The 19,848-nt window shown below is 38.9% G+C and overlaps 1 protein-coding gene across 2 annotated transcripts; it reads left to right on the forward strand.

The window, feature by feature from the left end:
• Positions 1–225: 225 nt before the first annotated feature.
• On the forward strand, positions 226–19,699 carry LOC143718594 (uncharacterized). Of its 2 annotated transcripts, none has more exons than XM_077209609.1 (3): positions 226–304; positions 527–761; positions 17,338–19,699. In XM_077209609.1, exons 2-3 carry the CDS (start codon positions 590–592, stop codon positions 18,570–18,572), a joined length of 1,407 nt encoding a protein of 468 aa, XP_077065724.1. In that variant the 5' UTR covers positions 226–304; positions 527–589; the 3' UTR covers positions 18,573–19,699. The 2 variants fall into 2 exon arrangements, with proteins under 2 accessions (XP_077065724.1, XP_077065725.1); XM_077209610.1 differs by lacking the exon at positions 226–304 and adding an exon at positions 309–382.
• The last annotated feature ends 149 nt before the right edge of the window (positions 19,700–19,848 follow it).

The following is a 19,848-nucleotide window of genomic DNA, read 5'->3' on the forward strand; positions in this document are numbered from 1 at the left end:
TTTTTTGTTTCTGTTTTTTGACAATCCTTTTTAATATGAAGACCAATATTATGACTTTATCCTTGTCTGAATATCATTCACGCTGGCTTATATTTTGGTAAGAATCTCTTGAAAAATGTTTTTAATGGTATTGATAGCATTTGGAATCTCTGATTCATCCGTTGAATTAATATTTTAATGTGTTTTTCTTTATGCGTATTTCTACAAGTTGTAGCGTGCAGGCAGGACTTTTATTTTGGTGTGGCGATGTGATGTCATAAAGCTGCGCCGTGCTCCTGCATCTGAAGTGTACGACTGAAGAAAGGTTTGTGTCTTTGACCATTTAAAGTGTTTAAATCAAAGCAACCTGTTCAAACAGTTTATACAATGAAACGAATTACTGGTAAATGTAACATTGTGTATATAATAACACGGATGAACGTTGTTTTTATGAGAAAAGCGCATTCACGCATGAGTATCTAAACGTGCGAGAGATTTAGTTTGAGTTTATTTTTCTTTCTGTTAATTATTCTCTCATTTTAAACAGGACAAACACACAGAACACCTCCTGGTGAAGCGACTGAGATCCGCGTGACTCACTATTATAAAGATGGAATTTATTAAAGAGGAGAGTAAAGACATGAAGATTGAAGAAACATTTAGTGCAAAACATGAAGAAACTGAGGAACAAACGAAGATGGCCTTTATTAAAGAGGAGAATGAAGACATGAAGATTGAAGAAACATTTATTGTGAAACATGAAGATACTGAGGAACAAACAGGTTAGTTTCATTCTCAAAGCTGAATTTAGTCATTTGATGAATTTTACAGCAGTATCAAACAAAATCCTTATTTTGTAAATCAAATAAAATGGCTGGGGGTTATTTATACATACAGGGGGAAAGGGTATTTGGCAAAAAAAAAAAACATTATTTGAAAATGATTTTCCTTTAAACTAACTAGTAACGTATCTGCCGTTGCCATTAACCCTGGACAGACTCAGACTACAGATTATGGTGGACTATTTAAAACAGCAATACCAAGAAAGGTTACTCAATACAATATGGTGCGAACACGCAATATTTAGGCTGCTTTTGATATCAAGGTTTGCTGGTAAGCTTTGTCCTTGACAGGTGTGGTAGATTTTTCCCCTACGCACCTGATTTAGGTTGAACCGAGTGTCTTTGACACCTCAAAATATTATACTCAGTTGAGTTCACCTCTGAACGCACGGGTTGACACCTAAGTGTAGCAATTCTGACCACATAAAATATCTGAGAATTATAGTTACCTGACCGCAATCTAACCCCGCCTAAGAGTCGAACAACGTCTCGCCCCCATCGAACACTATCACTTGGGAATAAGGTCTTTAGTGTTTCGCTAAATAACTTGTTCCACTAAATAACTTGCGGCGCTGCAATAATAACCGACAGACTTCAGACAATGCCTTCGAATATGCTTTAATCACGGCCGGAGGATCTCAGTCAAATTTCAGAGAGAATCCCACCAGCAAAAGGAATACAGTTTTTATAGAATAGGAGCATGGTAAAAATGACATGAAACATTACATAATTTCCCTACAATTTGATTGGTTCTTCAAATGCAAACCCTTCATTTACTAGGTAGAAGCAAACTTAGATCTTAAATCATTAGAAAAATAGAAAAGGGTTAGAAGTTCATTTGATTTCTCAATATGTCTTGAGACTATTCTAGACTTTTATATTTTTGATATTGTCTAGCCAGCATCTCAGAAGTTTCCACTGGTTTCGAGACAAACTTCAGAGTAATGTAATGGTCGAATGTTAGGCCTAAAGGAGAAGTAAGGTTAGATGTTTAGAGTTCTGATTAGTTTGATATACAGCTTAATACTTTATTCATTAACAAATCCATCACACAGGGTACAAGATAACCTACAATCTAAAACATGAAATTTCTGAAGTTGTTTTGTTCAAAAGAAATAATGGTAAATTAAATACTAGGAAATTATTCTAAAATAGGAAGTTTACAAAGACGGTTTACTACAGAAAACTATGGCATGTGTATTTACTAGAGTAGTTACGAGATCTCGTGAGACTAAAATTCGTGAGGGTGAAATAAGCAAGGGGGTAATCCATCAGCCTGAAGTTGAAGCCTCGCGGGAGCCGCCATTGTAGCTGACTATCACCTGCTGTTAGCATTCCATTGACTCCCATTCATTTTGGCGTTTTTATTAAAAACAGGCTAACAATTGCGTCATAACCACGCGACTTTCTGTCGCACAATAGAGTCATTATCGTATAGACAGGAGGAGAAGCTCGCAGGCAATCTTTTACTATCTGAGGCAATAAAGTCAAGGGAGAAGCCCATATAGAGAGAGTTCATAAAAGCAACGGGAAAAAATATTTCAACAACGTTTTTGAGGAATTGGAAATAATTCGGTATTAAATAATGAAGTAGAACGGGGTATACCTATATTAACGGGGTATGGGGAAATTATCAGGGCATTATAGGCTACAGGCAATGGAATAAAAAAAAAACATCTCAATGTCAATCGCAGTTAACGTTATTCCTATTACAGATCTACGCTTGAAGATGAATGTGATCCCTTTCATCCTGGTCGGAAGCCATCTAAAAAATGTCCTAGCCTACATAACCTAATGTGAAATAGAGAAAAACGTTTTTCTCTCGGTAGTCGTGTTGTGTGTTGGAGAGTGCGGACAGCTGCTCTGTGTACAGGGTTTAATTCGTAATACGGTAGCACTTTTTTACACCTAGTTGCATACATTAGCTTTCTCGAGCACAACGTGCAGAATTAAGCACCTGGTTCTCTTAATTTCTTACAACAGCTACCAAAATGCTTGCCGTCTCTGCCTATTCTTTCTATCCACCCCCAGCGCCATTTATTTTTATGTCCTTTATCAATTAGGATGTCTTCCCCAGACTTCATAAACTTACTCTCCATCCTGCTGACTTATTTGGTTGCTACTCTCCAACATGACGTCTCCGCTCTGGCATCTATGCTTAGTAAGACTTGGTTGCTGCTGGATCTCAACCACACATTTTCCAAGACCCGCCCCATTCTACTTCTGATTGGCTTGTTATGTTAGTTTGGTTGAGAGTGAAAGCTGTGTTCCTCTCATACCATTGGTAGGCAAACTCATGAACATGTTTTTTTTAAATGTAGGACTATCTTTTTTTTTCTGAAGCCAAACGCCGCACACTGGAGATATGTGCCCATTTGCATTAGGGTTTCTTTAAGTGAAATGTCATAAACACTTAGAATTTCCCTTAAATGCTGTTTTTTCACTTAAGTAATCCCTTAAAAAGCGTTAAGTGTTGCATAAAACCCCTTAACGGTCATTTCCCTAAGTATAATTTAAGGTTTGGAAATCGTAACCTTAAGAGTAACGCGGACAAAAATAAGACAACATGGCTAAATTTATGGAACCAGCTGAAGATCATTATGTGCAAAGAAGAATTTTTAGGGAGAACCCCTTGGACCATCTTAGCGATGAAAAATTGTTGCAAGAATAGCGATTTGATCGACGCGCAATTTACAGCAATAAAGCGAACTCCAACACGGTGCGATTTCCCCTTACCTAAGAAAATAACTTAAGTATCATACTTAAGGGAAAAACTTAAAGAGCTTTATGCAACCGGGAACTGGAATGGTGCCGGAAAACTTTAAGCCCTGTGCAATGTGAATGATTAGTTTTATTTTTTGTCGAAAAGTAAAATATTTTTCAGAGCATAAATACATAAACATGTTTCACTTGATCTCCTCAAGGTCGCGTTGGATTTTTCTCCTTAGCGTAAAGGTTGAGAGGTCCATCTATCACTGTTTTCCATGTTCATAGAGATGGTTAGTGGAGTAAATATAAAGGCTATAATTTGTGTGTACTGCCTACACTAACGTCACTGATAGTTCAAATTAGGGTCAAACCCAGGAAAATAAGAAGTAGGAGCTACACCAAAAAACAGGTACTTCCACAATTAGTTCTAGGAACTATGAAATGGTTCCTCTGGTGCGTTGCCTCTAATGTTGGTGATGTGTCCTATAGAAGGAGGGAGGGGATTGGGTCTAAGGGACAGGTTGTATTAAGGCTGTCACAGAGAACTTTAGAGACTTTGTTCTTTGTGTGGGAGAAAAGGAAGAGAAGATTGGAATGAGTGTAGGTGAACATTGGCTGTGGGTAAGTGGTGCAGGAACCTGCCAGAAAACCCTTGCGATTGGTGCTGCCTTTAAACCAAAAGCCCAAATAAACCACAAAATCTGTCATCTGAAATTTTTCCCCCAAAAAAGGGTAGACCTATTTGCTTTGCAGCGTTGTGAAAAACATGACACGTAGAACTCTTTTCAGAATTGAATTGTGTTGGCCTCTCTGTGGTCAATGGAGCCGTAAACAATGGACAACACAGTTGCACCATGGAATGCAATTGTTTTGTAAGGTGGAATCAATCTTTTGGACGATAACCTCTGCTGTGTCAGATCTGGTTCCAGGCTGGGCCAATGCATTGTGCCCATAAGAGGAGACGTCTGTCTAACCCGGGGGTCTCCAACCCTGCTGCTGGAGAGCTACTGTCCTGCAGATTTAAGCCCCAACCCCAATCAAACACCTGCACCAGCTAATCAAGCTATTCAGGGTAACTTGATAAAGTCAGGTGTGTTGGAACTGAAGTGTGCAGGACATTGGCTCCAAGAAGCAGGGTTGGAGATCCCTGGTCTAACCTGTACAGAGTCGACCCTGGTGGTTTATATAGGACACTACCTCCATGTTGTCTGACTGGACTAAGAAATGGTGTCCTATTAGGTCTGTTGTAGTGGTCGACCGATATGGGTTTTTTGATGGCCGATGCCGATATCTTAGAGAGCAGGGTGGCCGATGGCCGATATGAAGCCGATATTTATGTGTATATATATATATATATATATATACACACACTCACACACACTTAAGATTTATATAAATCAATATTTAATAAATTTAATACATATTTAAAAATCTTTAAAATAAACATGCTTAGGCCCTATACTAGATGGCAACTTCTTGAATCTGCAATCCTATTACAGAATTTTTCACAAATAAAGTAATTGTTTAAAAATATATGCATATGTGAATAAAAAGGAAGTAAACACTGTAACAGGGCACTCAGTAATCTGGTAATTAATCAGTAATCACTGATAATCATTTTTTTTTCAAATAAAGACTCTTTTTTTTACTTTGACTTTTGACAAGGTAACGCTAATTTTACATACAGCACACAGTGAAAACGACATGAATATGACACAGTGGGCCACTGGATATAGCACAGCATATTTTAAAAAGAAGGATTTAAAGTGTTTCGATTGCGTCTCCTGTAAAGCTGATCTTCTGTTCGCATTCACTCACTGCGCACGGACCGACCGTCACTCGCAGGAACACGTTTATGCAGGTTACAAACGCACATTTCACAAGATATCACAGCTGGATTCGATTAAAACTGCAAGGTTTGTGAAATTAAATGTTTATTAGATATTCAGAGATTTGTTTAAATTATGTAGATGCGCATTTGCTGAATGTTGACAGTAAATGAGAAAGTATTTTAGGCTGATTGTTTGCCTTTTCGGTTACAAATAATATAAAAGCAAACGTATTACTTTTTCGCATACCATTTACTTTCTTTGACCAGTTCTGTAGCCACCGGTTCTGTCTAACAAAATATTAGATCTGACTGACAGAGATCGGAAACTAATGAAGACGGAGAATGTGAGTGAGCGCTGTGTTCTCTTCTCAGGTGCTGGTGTTCTCAGCGCCGCCCGTCAAAATAAAAGTCCGTAGCGCCGTCAAAATAAAAGTCCCGCTTCCAACACATCGGCCAATCAGAAAAACTTATCGGCCGATGCCGATATTTTAAAAAAGCCAAATATCGGCCGATATATCGGCCGTGGCGATATATCGGTCGACCACTAGTCTGTTGGGAAGGTTTTAGTGCCAGAAAAAAGCCATTATTTCCATGCTGTTGGTGAGCGACCAGGAGCTGGTAGTCAGTCTGTCCTCGCACAGAGCTCCCCAACCCGTGTTGCACCAACCCCATGCTTTCTCCAGACCAGTAACAGCTGGGATCCTTCCAAGGGGCCAGAGCTCTGATGCAGCCGTGGTCCACCTTGACGCGAAGGTGACCTGATTGCCAAGCGTGGGTAGGGACCTGGGCCCAGTTGCACCAGCTGTCCGTAAGTTACGACTTAGCCTAGTTTTTACGTAAATGGGCACTAAAATACAACTTACGCACTACTAAATATTTTTGCGTTGCACCATTATACTTAGTTGAAGCGTAACTTTATGTATAAACTAAATATTTACGGAAGCGTCCGATCAGGAGTAGCGGTTGGACTAAAATAGCAGGCAGACTGAACTGCATCAATAAGCTTTTCCTTTACCTGACAGACTTCAATTCTTTAGACATATGATAATGCTGACATTTACACTCGCTTACATTTTAAGAGAGAGAACAGAATATTATTTGAATAGATTACTTGGTTTGCGGCTCATCAACACAAACCCGTCCCACAGCACCGCTGTGCATCTCTCCCATCGGTCTGTGTTGTGCATGTCAAATAAAATAAATAAATAAATGTTGTTTTTTTGTATTATTTATCCTTATTAACTTTTCAAATACAGTTTCTGATTGTTAGTTGCGTATTAAAACACAATATTCATGATTAAGTGTCGTATTTAATGGAGGCATACAAAGTTAGAATGAAGGATAAACTGAAATTCACAGCATTTAAACAACTTCTCACGTATTTGAAAGCTGCTATTGGATCATCGAGGCTAAACGTCATTATTAAGTGACTATGCATTACTTTACGGAGAGTTTACAGCCTACTAGCTACGTTCTACTTTACGAACAAATGGTGCAATGGAATAAACTACAGAGTTAGTTACAAACTAGCTAGTAATTACTAAGCTTTTTGAAGCATTTGTCATTTTTTTTTTCGGTTCAGTTCAGGTGGCTGTTGTCGTCTTTGTTCGTCATTTGAAATCAAATTGAGTGTGCGAATGGTCCGTGTATCTTTTGGTCATTTGATTTTCATTGCATAAACAGGTAGTAAAAAACAAGTGGCTATTTGATTTTTGTTTTAAAATACAAAAATTAAAATACAAAGCATTTCTATTTTTCAGTGTCAAAAAGGGATGAGCGAAATTTTAAAAATGATTTGTTTTATTTTCTATTTCGGATAACAAAAAATAAAATTACTTTAAAACCAAAACGAAAAAAGGCCCGTTTGTTCACATTCCGAGAACGGATGTGGCCACTTGCGTGACACACGTGCCAAATTTGACAGGGTCAGTTGACTCAGTTAGGATTTTAGACATTGCAAAATAAGGCCTGTCATCCACAGAAATCCCAGTGCAGATATCACAAGTATTAAATAGGCAAACAAGAGGATGTTCCGCAAGAAACGTGAGGAGATTTTAACATATAAAGCTGTGCATGGAACTGCACCATCATATATATGTGATTTAATTACGCCATATATGCCCTCTCGATCTCTCCGCTCCGCCCACTCTTTTCTACTGAAACAGCCTTCTTGCAGACTGAAAACGATGGGTGAAAGAGCTTTCTCTGTGGCAGCCCCCAGGTTGTGGAATGCACTTCCTTTAACGGTTAGGAATGCTACAACATTAACGAGTTTTAAAAAAAAACCCCATCTTTTTTAAGAAGGTGTTTGTGTCTTAATTGGTGTATGTTAATGTATCTTAATTTTAATGTATTTACTTTTGTACTGTACTTGTAGCACTTTGGGTACAAGAAAAGCGCAACATAAATAAAATGTATTATTATTATTATTTTGCAATGAAAATGGATGAAAAGTTTGATGGGACTCCTTGACGCACATTTGGAGTTGGAGGTGGTAAAAGCCATAACCGAGGTATGATCCTGCTTAAAATCATAACTGAGTAAGGTTCTAAAGACATTTTATTCTGGGCTAAAGCAACACTGGTACCCCGTCAAATTTGTAGAGCTGGGCGATATGGCCTTCAATGAGCTCATTGTTTCTGCCTTAAATTAATGAATACTTTAACAAATGATTGACATTTAGAAAATTATAGCATTGGTGGATGTTGATTCAGAGTTTGCGTCATTTGAACTCCTGGTCGGAGCTGGCGCCTATTAGGGCCTTATAGGTCTGTAGCAATATTTTGGTTACCAATTAAATTCGGTATCAATTACAGTGCAGAGATGATAAAATTGGTGTTATATGAACAGTTAGTAATGCATTTTGGACTAATTGTAGCTTGTTTGAGGATGCAGGACAAACAGCTAGTAATGCATTACAGTAATGTAGTCTAGAGGTCATGAATTCATGAACTAACCTTTCTGCATCAGAAACATATTGCATATTCTCAGGGGTGAAAGTGTTTTACTTCGTAAAAGTGCGTGGTGCCTGAGACAGTTTGAATGGTAGGACTGTATACTGGTATGTCACACCTTCAAACGCGAATCTCAAAAACAGTTTGTGATGGGGGGCTATTTGGATATGAAAGGATGCATCTTTAAGAATCCACTAAGAAAAAACAATCCTCTGTGCGTACTTGCGAGAGGATTTGTTTTAAAATGTGTTTTTGTTTTTGTGTTCGTATAATGCCCTTTTCACAAGATGTAAAATAAATCTTTGATGTCCCCAGAGTGTGTATGTGAAGTTTTAGCTCAAAATACCCCACAGATATTTTTATATAGCATGTTAAAGTTGTCATTATTTGAGGGGGAGCAAAAACGCACCATTTTTGGAGAGTGATGAAAGCGGTGTTGCGACTGAACACCGTGTAACGCTGACTATTATAGCAAGCCTAGAGCATGGTAAGCGGCGCTCAAAAGTGTGGCTTTATTTCACCTTAAAAGAGCCTGGGTCGGCACAGTGCAACACGTGACTAACTTATTTCTTGCACGGGAGGATGCACTACAAATATGACTAAACGCCTACGCCTGGTGTACTACAAATTAACAAGGAGTGGAGCGTGTTCGACGTGCTGTGCAGGTCCACTGTCTCGTTCTCCTCGGGCAACCCTGCGCTAACCAACGTTAGTACCGTTACCTCGTCACAATCGCTTGACTAAATTGCTAATTGTGGTGAACAACAACGGCTGCAGCCTGCAGCTCCCAAAACTAAAACTGAAATGAGCCTGTGACATGTTTTGACTCCACCCCTCAAAGAATCAGAATCGAGAATCGAAAGGAAGAATCAGAATCGTTCAAATCAAAACAATGCCCAACCCTACTGCACTGACGGCAAACATCGTGTTCCCTGCAGTTCTGGGGTAGCGACTGCAACATTCGCAGTTCATGTCTCCTTACAGTAACGTCACCTCAACCAGCTGAATTCTCACAGCCAGTCTTACCTAAAATGGTGAGTTCGGGCCTTTTTCGCCACACAAACCTCTGACTCTGAATCACCATCCTACTGTGACACCGTAGACTCTGGCACACTGGCTGAAGGTCGGAAGAACGAGTCAATAGTTCGCTTGCTCATTGCTCAGACGCACATAGATGGTTGTGATATTTTTCTCCGTCTCCTTCCCACAGACATTTACGCGCGCTCGATTATCTCTAGGACCCTCCCCCTCCACACATTAGCCACTTACAGTGGCCTTTCCCTATTCTTCTCACACTCATTGGTAGGGCTGAGTACCGAGTTCGGTAATTTTTAAGGTACCAACCGAATTGCCTCGATACTACAGAGTATCGAAACATGTCTTGTTTTTCGGTACCAAATTTCGGTACCTAAGTGGTTAATCTCGTCAATGTCAGTGAAGCAAACATGCAGCACGACTGTGGTGGAAAAACACTACTTTACGCGGCTGCCCAGAGACGTGGCTCGTCGCACGTGAGGCTGTAGTGTGCGTGTGCGTGCGCGTGTGCGTGCCTGCGTCCCAACCCAGATAGATAGAAAATATGTGGAAATGATAAAAAGTGTACCTATGTACCAGACTCAATGCTAGAAGCACGCAATGCAATATTTTCGACAAGATAATTGCTGCGAAGACCGGCAACACGGTAAATCTGATAAGGCACTTAAAAGCGCACAGAATACACTTGAGAGTAGAAAGTTTATCCGTCTTCGACTGCAAGAACTGGAGCCGGTCACAAATGAACCGAAACTCAGCGAATAGGATACTTGCATCACAGACATGAGAAATAGTCCTATATACGGTCAAAATATGTCTACTTTTTAGGAAACAATTAGATATAAATAGTATGTCTACTTTTTAGGAAACAATTAGATATAAATAGTTTGTTAACCTAATCCATATAGGCGCGTGCGCGCGTTCACTACTGCAGGAATGACGAATCAGCATCGCAATAATCATCTTTGCAGCCTACACACTCAGTAAACACTTGTTCATTAATAAACAATTAAAATATCTGCTTGCTATCGTTTCCCGACACATCCATAATCATTAGGCTACTTTTGCCAGTGCCTTTGCGGCAAGCTTCATGTGTGCTGAGCGTGAGGTGACTGTATAATGCATTTCAATTAATTTTCTTTCAGTTTCTTTGTTAAACAATGCATTAAGTTAAGGCAGAAACAATGAGCTCATTGAAGTAAAGAATACATGGTGTTAAATGATTAGGAAACTTTTTTTTTAAATGATTAGGAGTGCTTTTTTACAGACTCAAAATATGTGTAAAAAAGTCAACACACTCAAATTTTTTTTTTAAAGGTAATGTTATATTGTTAAAACTGGTTTCATAAAATTGGTATCGAAAAAAAGTATCGTTCAGAAACCGGTATCGAATTCAAGGTATCGGTATTGAAAATTGCAAAGTTACTAGTCGCACATTATGTAAAATTCAGTCGCACACTCAAATTTTGGTGCCAAAATGCGACCATTTGGTCGCAATGTAAATCGTTGTAAAATTTCATTCATGTTAGTTCATAGTACATAGGGCTGGGCAATAAATCAATTAACTCGAATTTGTAGTTTATTGCGATTTGTTTGAATGAAAATCGGTTTTCTCTTAAACATCCGCCGACGCTCCCCTCTGGGCTCCGTAGTTCCGAACGGGCTCAGCGCTGGCCATAGAGAGAGATACACAAACTACAGGGCAAATTAACAAGACCGCAGCAGCACTAGCACACCCGCCAAAAACAATTACAAACTGAATTCGCGAATCTCACGAATTCACTGCGAGAGACGCAATTGTCACTTTTTACACGCTCACGCCACACATCCATTTTCTCACGTAGAGGAAAATCACGAAGCAAAGAGGACAACGACACTGACAGACAAGACAGAGAAGGTTACTTTTGATATGAAACATTCTCAGATCTCAGATTCTGTCAATTTAATTACAAAATTCAAACAATAAACAGTTTTGGGACTTGTAAATGTGATGTGACAGATCACTGAAAGATCTCAGTTCAAGTGGCACGTGAACCGATCATGTGTTACTCTTTACTAGTCTACCAGTATATAGTAAATAAACACAAATAGCCAGGTAATTTGAAAGATACAGTTCAACTTACCGAAATGTAATAAATCGATCGCTCAGTGTTTTTCAACCGCGGAAAGAGGTCCATAAAACAGCTGGAGAACAATGTCACGCAAGTTACATTTACCTCAGAAAAGCCATTATACCGAATGTTAGTTGATTGCTATAAAAGATTGCTATAGAGGAGTATTTTGCTAAATATAACTATTTTACATATTTATTGTATTTTTAACTATATAATTAAAATATTATAACGTTGTTATTATAAAAATGCATATTTCATTTCAGATGTTATTTTTAAACTTTAATAAGTTGACAGGGCTCTGTATTTTTACAGAATTAGGTGAGAATTTTTTTTAGAAAAATTTACATAACACAATAACGTATCTACGGTACCTGATATTCAGGTGGAATACCTAATATTGGGGGGTGGAATTGATTTAATCAGACTTTTTGTGAAAAAATTGTGGATTTATTTTTTAGGCCATATCGCCCAGCCCTAATAGTACATTAATGTTAATAGATCAAATAAAAATTAAAACTCAATTTAAAATGTAATAGTAGATAAATGTTGAAATTAACAATGAGCAATACTCCTACAACATTCATTAACCTTAGTTAATGCTAAAAATTGATAAGTTAATAAAATAAGATTTATTTATATAGCACCTTTCCAGGGCTGAAGGACGCTTGCGACATTAAACATTTGGGTCAGGTTTGCGTGTGTTTTTGTCACATTGCTATAATTGCTTGTGGTAGCCACTACTAATGTTAGTCCTCTCATACTGCTGTTCTTTCCCTGCTAATGCAGCATGTAGTCAACAAATTAATGACTTTATAATGATATGGCAATATGTACTTTAGTGTTCTGTATTCATACTGTTTCACTGTCTTTTAAATGCGCATCTGAAGTGTCAGTGTGTCAGCATCTCTGTGCAGCGCGCAGCCTCACGTGTTAAAGTAAACAACTCAGTCAGTGATAGTTTATATTTGGCCTCTAGAGGCCGCTCTTGCTCTGTATAATGCCAGCAGTCTCTTCTCAGTACTCTCATACTGTGTAATGACAGCTGTATAATGATACTCTTCTGATCCGCTTCTGCAATGAAAGCAACCCGGAAAAACTATCGGTATGGATTTTTGCAGATAATCGATAGTCCCACCAATCAACTATCGGTACCGATATATCTGCAAAACCGATGAATCGGTCGACCTCTACTTCTTGGAAATGAGGAAGTAGTGGCTGGAGGAGGAACTGTGTCCATGGCTCCCTTTGCCAGTCACCAACGTGTTGACTATGCCCCAACACAGGGTGGTCTGCGAGCGAATTAGAGCGAGTGACTTCGTGTCACCGTATCCAGTACCCATTTTGACACGCCGGGGATGGCTTTCCACTCCTCGACCTGGAGGGCTAGGGCTGAATGACTTAGGGAGACAGTTCGCTGCATTTGGGCAGGGCGCTTACGTTCAAGTAGTTTGGAAGAGGAAGTGATCAGAATCAGAATCAGAATCAGAAAGAGCTTTATTGCCAAGTGTGCTTGCACAGACAAGGAATTTGTTTTGGTACTGAGGCTTCCAGTGGACATATACAAATACAACATGAAACATAATACTACAAATTATAAGAATAAAAAATAAAAATATAAATATATGAGAGTAAAACTATCACAGTTGGGTTTAGTCAGAATAGACATTTTCAGATTTACAGATTATGAACCTAAAAACAGTGTTTTGAATATTATAAATAAATAAATCTACATATAAGTATCACCTGAGTTGTGGGATATTGCACTAAACAGTGGGAGTATTGCACTTACAGGCATATGCCTTGGGAGGAGTGTTAACTGTTCAGGAGGGAAATGGCCTGTGGGAAGAAACTGTTCCTGTGCCGAGATGTTCTTGTGGCCAGTGATCTGAGTCTCCGTCTTGACGGTAACAGTTCAAACAGGTGGTGTCCAGGGTGAGTGGAGTCTGTGATGATTTTACCTGCTCTCTTCCTCACTCTGGAAGAGTACAGGTCCTGGAGGTTTAGCAGGGGGGCACCAATAATCCTCTCCGCAGTCCGGACTGTCCGTTGTAGTCTCCTGATGTCTGATTTGGTAGCTGAACCAAACCAGACAGTGATGGAAGCGCACAAGACAGACTCAATGACGGCTGAGTAGAACTGAATCAGCAGATCCTGTGGCAGGTTGAACTTCCTCAGCTGGCGAAGGAAGTACAGTCTCTGCTGGGCCTTTTTCACAGTGGAGTCAATGTGATTGTCCCACTTCAGGTCCTGAGAGATGATAGTGCCCAGGAACCTGAATGACTCCACTGCTTCCACAGTGCTGTTCATGATGGTGAGTGGGAGGAGTGCTGAGCTGTTCCTCCTGAAGTCCACGATCATCTCCACTGTTTTGAGCGTGTTCAGCTCAAGGTTGTTATAACTGCACCAGGCAGCCAGCTGTTCAACCTCCAGTCTGTAAGCAGACTCGTCACCGTTTCGGATGAGACCGATGACAGTGGTGTCGTCTGCAAATTTCAGGAGCTTGACAGTGGGGTCTTTAGAAGTGCAGTCATTAGTGTACAGGGAGAAGAGCAGTGGGGAGAGAACGCACCCTTGGGGAGCACCAGTGCTGATTGTGAGTGTCTTGGATGTGTGTTTCCCCAGTCTCACTCGCTGCTGCCGGTCCGTCAGGAAGCTGGTGATCCACTGACAGATCGAGGATGGTATGGAGAGCTGGGTCAGTTTGGCTGTGAGAAGACCAGGCATGATGGTATTGAAGGCCGAACTGAAGTCCACAAAGAGGATCCTTGCATAAGTCCCTGGTCTGTCGAGATGTTGCAGGATATAATGCAGTCCCATGTTGACTGCATCATCCACAGACCTGTTTGCTCTGTAAGCAAACTGAAAGGGATCCAGCAGGGGTCCAGTGATTACATGTCATTCTATTATTTTTGGCTGTAGAACTTGCATGATAAACAATAATGGGTGTGTTAATGTTGTTTTCCTCAGCGTCTCAGCATAATGACAGAGAAACGGGCTCTGATAATGCATTGCTAATGTTAGTAATGACGACTCGCCGTTTTTATTACCCAAACAATTCCTTACCTTTACAATTCGATGACCCACCTTTTCCATATGAGCTAACGTAACGTCACTTTGCACGAACATGCATAACTTTGTTCGACTGTCATGAATATTTGCAATGTCCATTTACATCAAGTACAAGTTAGCCAAACATAGATGAATCTTAGTTGCCTGTCCAGAAATTCTTCTCCGTTTTCAGCCGTCTCCATCTTTCAAAGGCATCTCCTATACAGATCCTTGTTTTATTTCGGACTTTGTCACGAAGTATTTCGGATTCTGAGTTGTTTTTTTTTTGGTTTTGCAACGTTAGACATTTTTTTTTATCCGATTCAGACACGTTTGTAGCTGCAGCTGGTACCTAGCAGAGCTGGCAACCCGGATGCCGCAACACTACTGACTTTGTGATTGGTAGATAGGTGGAGGGTGGCGCATCAGACCAAAACACAACATGACAACATCAACATCAGTTGAGGGCTGCAACTTCACTTTTTAAATGACAATATCCTGGCCGGACTACTGTTGTCATTGATATAAGTATTTGAAATGAAGATGATTTCTTAATGTCTAGTGACATATCAGGGCCATTTTATGATTAATTGAAATACATTTCTTACATACAGCTCCTTTAAATATGACCATATTGAATTTCAGTCCATAAAAATGCAAACACTGTAAATATATTAAAATGCAAGCGTGTTTAATGCAATGCATCTTAGTGCAATTCAACAGGCTATTTTGTTTCAAAAACATTTGCCATTAATTTTCTTCCATATTTTTTAAGACGCCTAAATTTACTTTGAAAAAAGTAGGCAGAAAATACAGTTTTCTGTGGATCACCATTCAATCTGATATAGCAAGTGATGACGAAATAAATACATTAAACATTGATCAGCATGTTTAGGAACACCATTTAGGTGCAAATCAATGAACAACTTAAAGTGTGATTCAAACAAAGACTTTATTAACTGTACTAAACATTACACTTTTCTAACACAGGCATATTTTGAGTTTAGTGTAGGGAGGTTAAGACTGAAGCAGAGGAAATAATAAAAGAGTTAAGTTGTGACCGTAGCTATTTGATATTCAGCAAACCAACAGACTTAAGAAAACCACAGACTTAAAGGAGAACTCCGGTCAATTCCAAATTCCATTTTTTTGCAAATTTGGAGTGCTGTCACTACAGAGAACAACGACAAAAATCGGTGTTGCCTACACAGTGTTATCCTTTTTTAAAATTTGCACCCTGTTGACTTAAATGGGGCTAGTTTTAAACCTATTTTTAGCCTCTTAACATCCTTGATGTGTCATTACAAGTGCACAGCCATGTGAGTGATTTTATTCAGAGTGAACACGGTGAATCTGACTGCAGTAGATGTGAAAGATATGAAAAAAAGTGATGTTAATTCAGCCAGCTCACATACCTGTATTTACTTCCTGTTTTCGGTCGAAGTCCACAGTAGTCGATTGTCGAGTGTGCAAGTGTGTTCAACATCTGATTCGGATGAATTATCCATTTGAGCAGATATTCTCAGAACACCACACAGCACCGTCATCGGCTAACAGTCTGAGTCTCCACTGTTGCTTAGTTACCAATGATCACGCGCGCGCACTCGACAATAGACTACTGTGGACTTCGACTGAAAACAGGAAGTAAATACAGGTATGTGAGCTGGCTGAATTAACATCACTTTTATTCATATCTTTCACATCTACTGCAGTCAGATTCACCGTGTTCACTCTAAATAAAATCACTCACATGGCAATGACACATCAAGGATGTTAAGAGGCTAAAAGCAGGTTTAAAACTTGCCCCATTTAAGTCAACAGGGTGCAAATTTTAAAAAGAGGATAACACGGTGTAGGCAACACCGATTTTTGTCGTTGTTCCCTGTACTGACAGCACTCCAAATTTGCAAAAAAATGAGCTCCATGTTAAAATTGACCGGAGTTCTCCTTTAAGAAAACCAGTTTCTTCATTCTAACACCTTTGTGAAAAGAGGTAGGTGATACATAATGTATCAAATAATAAGATAAAGTCTGATACTTGCATGTCTCAAGTGCTAAAGGAGTGTCCTAATACAAGTTCTTGAGGCTTCAGTTGACCTTCGCTGGCGTTATATTGATGAGAAAGAGAACCAGGTTAATACAGGTCTTGATGATTGAAAAGACAAGGCCTCAGCCTGGCAAAAACTTTCTGGCAAATTTTCCCCCAAAAGCTCATTTGATCTTGTAATCAGTGATCTTTTTACACTGAACAAAATTATAAACGCAACACTTGTGTCTTCTAGTGGGTGTTTTGCATAAATTAGATTAGTTGAGGGAATTTTCAAGATTCTTATAATAGTAATAAATAACAGTTATCAAAATATTATGTAAATGTACATACAAAACTTTACTTGCAGCTCTTGGATGTTAAACGTGCTTTACATGTGATATTTTAATTATTTCAAAAGAGTGAGAATTAATCCATAGGCAAAAACAATGCAAAAGGGAAATCTAGAGATGGAACTTGAATACGGTTATCCATTTCTCAAGTGTAGAAATGATGATGTGTTTTTGCTGCTATAGTAACCAGTACCCGGTTTGGGGTTTAAAGAGTTTAAGTCTAACTATTAGTTTGCTTGTCGGGTGAGGGGTATTGTGGATTATTTCTCAAATATTGTACATAATTGTGTATCTAATCTGTCTGTCACTACACATTTAACTAATATTTCAAGTGGGTATAGAATCTAGTTAAATGTTGTTTTTAATGTTTTACATGTATAAATGATTTAATGTCTGTTGCTTTGTGCCATTAAACTGGGGTTAACTTTTATTTGTCTTGTTTGCCTTAGATCTGATGGCGCTGAAAGAGAATCAAGTACTGAATGAAATGGAAGAGAAAGATCATTATGAGAATCTTCATGATTTCACAACTGAAATAAAATCTTTGAGTTGCTCACAGACTGAAAAGACTTCATCACAAGAAAAAGATCAAAAGGCAGAAACTAAAAGTAATTTCATCTGCCAACACTGTGGAGACAAATTCACTCGAATAGCAAGCCTTAACTGTCACATGAGGATTCACAATAAAGAGAAGGGTTACACCTGCTATCATTGTGAAAGGAGTTTTGATCAACTTCATGACCTTAAAGTCCACATGGAAGATCACAAGGGAGATAAGCCATGCATCTGCCCACTGTGTGGAAAGAGATTCAGACAAAAAGGACACCTTGATAACCACAAGAGGATTCACAATAAAGGGAATCATTACCCCTGCCAACTGTGTGGAAAGAGTTTCAGTCAGCATAAAAACCTTGAAGTTCACATGGAAGTTCACATGGGAAAGAAGCCGTACGTCTGCAAACAGTGTGGAAGGCAATTCAACCGAAAAGGAAACCTTAACAACCATGTGAGAATTCACACTAAAGAGAAGCGTTACACCAGCAAACAATGTGGAAAGAGTTTTGATCAACATGGAAACCTTAAGAAGCACATGAGATCTCACTCTGGAGAGAAACCCTACATATGCTCTCAGTGTGGAAAGAGTTTCACTCAACATAAAAACTTTGAAGTCCACATGAAAGTTCACACTGCAGAGAGCCCTTACACCTGCCAACAATGTGGAAAGAGTTTTGATCAACTTGGACACCTTAAAGTCCACATGAGATGTCATTCTGGAGAGAAACCCTACAAATGCCGTCAGTGCGGAAAGTGTTTTAGTCAACATGGAAGCCTAGAAGTCCACATGAGAATTCACACTGGAGAGAAGCCTTTCACCTGCAAACAGTGTGGAAAGAGTTTCAACCGAAAAGGAAACCTTAAAATACACATGGTAGTTCACACTGGAGAAAGCCCTTACACCTGCGACGAGTGTGGAATAAGTTTTGCTGTAAAAGGAAACTTTAAAAGGCACATGATGATTCACACTGGAGAGAAGCCTTTCACCTGCCAACAGTGTGGACAAAGTTTCAACCGAAAAGGAAACTTTAACATGCACATGAAAACTCACACAGGAGAAAGCCGTTCTAGCCGCTACTTTGGTTCATTGCAAACAGCTGAAAGTACCAATAAACCTGATTTGCAATAGGGGTTAAATAATTTTGAATAAAACTGTGTGGTGTACAAATAACGGTACAATTTGCATACTATGCATTTGTTACTCTGAAAACCTTAGTTTTTTTCTAGCATTTGATGATTTGTTTGAAAAGCATTTTGTCAAGCATAAAAAGATATTCTGAGGTGTGGCAATCTTAACAGATTTTTTACTAATTTTGATTGCATTCCCTCATTTCCTTAAAGTGCCCCATTATTCTATTTTAAAGTTTCCTAATGTTGTTTTGGAGTCTCCAAAAAACAGGTTTACATGCATCAAAGATCAAAAAACTGTTTAATTTTCTCAAAATATACATTTCCATATCACCACATTTTCAGTGATTTTCATGCAACTTAAATCTAAATCAAAAAACTTAAGTATCTAAATCCCTCCTTTCTGTGATCTGCTCTGATTGGCCAGATGGCTCAGTCTGTTGTGATTGGTCTACCACGCTCGTGTCGAAAACAAAACGCCCATTGCCATAACAACATCAGCTCTGAGGCTTCCTTCACTGTAAACTAAACACAGTAACGAACAATGTCGATTTTACCATATCTACCCGAGCACGAGTGCGATGAAACATTGCAAGAACTATTCATTCAACCCAAACCTCCATCGCAAGGACGACTCGAGTAGGACGTTTCTCAGTGATGAGTGTAAGACTGAAAAAACTGGAAGAACTGACAGAGAGGGCTACTCTCTGAGAAAACAAAGGAAATTAACATTTGAACTCACTCTTGTGAAGGTAGCATCACCATTCGAGACGCAAGTCTCACCTCAGAATCATCCTAATCTACATGTCTTTCCCTCTTCCCCCATTCCTTCTCACTCATCCTGAAATTCACCCAAAAATCTATATGGTTTATATTTGAACAATTATCATAGTTTTATACATGTTTGGTATCATTTGAAATGTCTCAGTGCAACTGGAACAAATGTCTCATTCCTAAAGAGGTAAACCAAAAGTTTAAGCAAAACACTTCGCATCATGTATTTTATAATGTCAGGTTCGCATCTTCTCTCTTCTTTCCAGACCATTTGATGTTTTGTATCTATTATCTTTGAACTGATTATGAAATTGGCATGATACATTTACCTGACATAATAAATTGTAAACATTTGATTTTATTCTAATTGACTATTTTAACTCTAATTGACTATTTAACTCTACTGAAAATAATGTTAGTCAAATATTTGCTCCTATTTAATGATGCACTGATATAGTTAAAACCTTTTCATTTATGGAGTCAGATGATTTAACAAGTTAATA

The sequence above is a fragment of the Siphateles boraxobius genome, unplaced genomic scaffold (assembly GCF_051911475.1).
Source record: "Siphateles boraxobius isolate OS27281-9 unplaced genomic scaffold, OSU_SipBor_1 61, whole genome shotgun sequence".
In the NCBI taxonomy this organism is placed as follows: domain Eukaryota; kingdom Metazoa; phylum Chordata; class Actinopteri; order Cypriniformes; family Leuciscidae; genus Siphateles; species Siphateles boraxobius.

Bases quoted from the DNA above. Each gene is read 5' to 3' on its own strand.
- LOC143718594 (XM_077209609.1), top strand. From the start codon at position 590: ATGGAATTTATTAAAGAGGAGAGTAAAGACATGAAGATTGAAGAAACA. The intron at 762-17,337 runs GTTAGTTTCATT...TGTTTGCCTTAG, and splicing joins AGATACTGAGGAACAAACAG to ATCTGATGGCGCTGAAAGAG.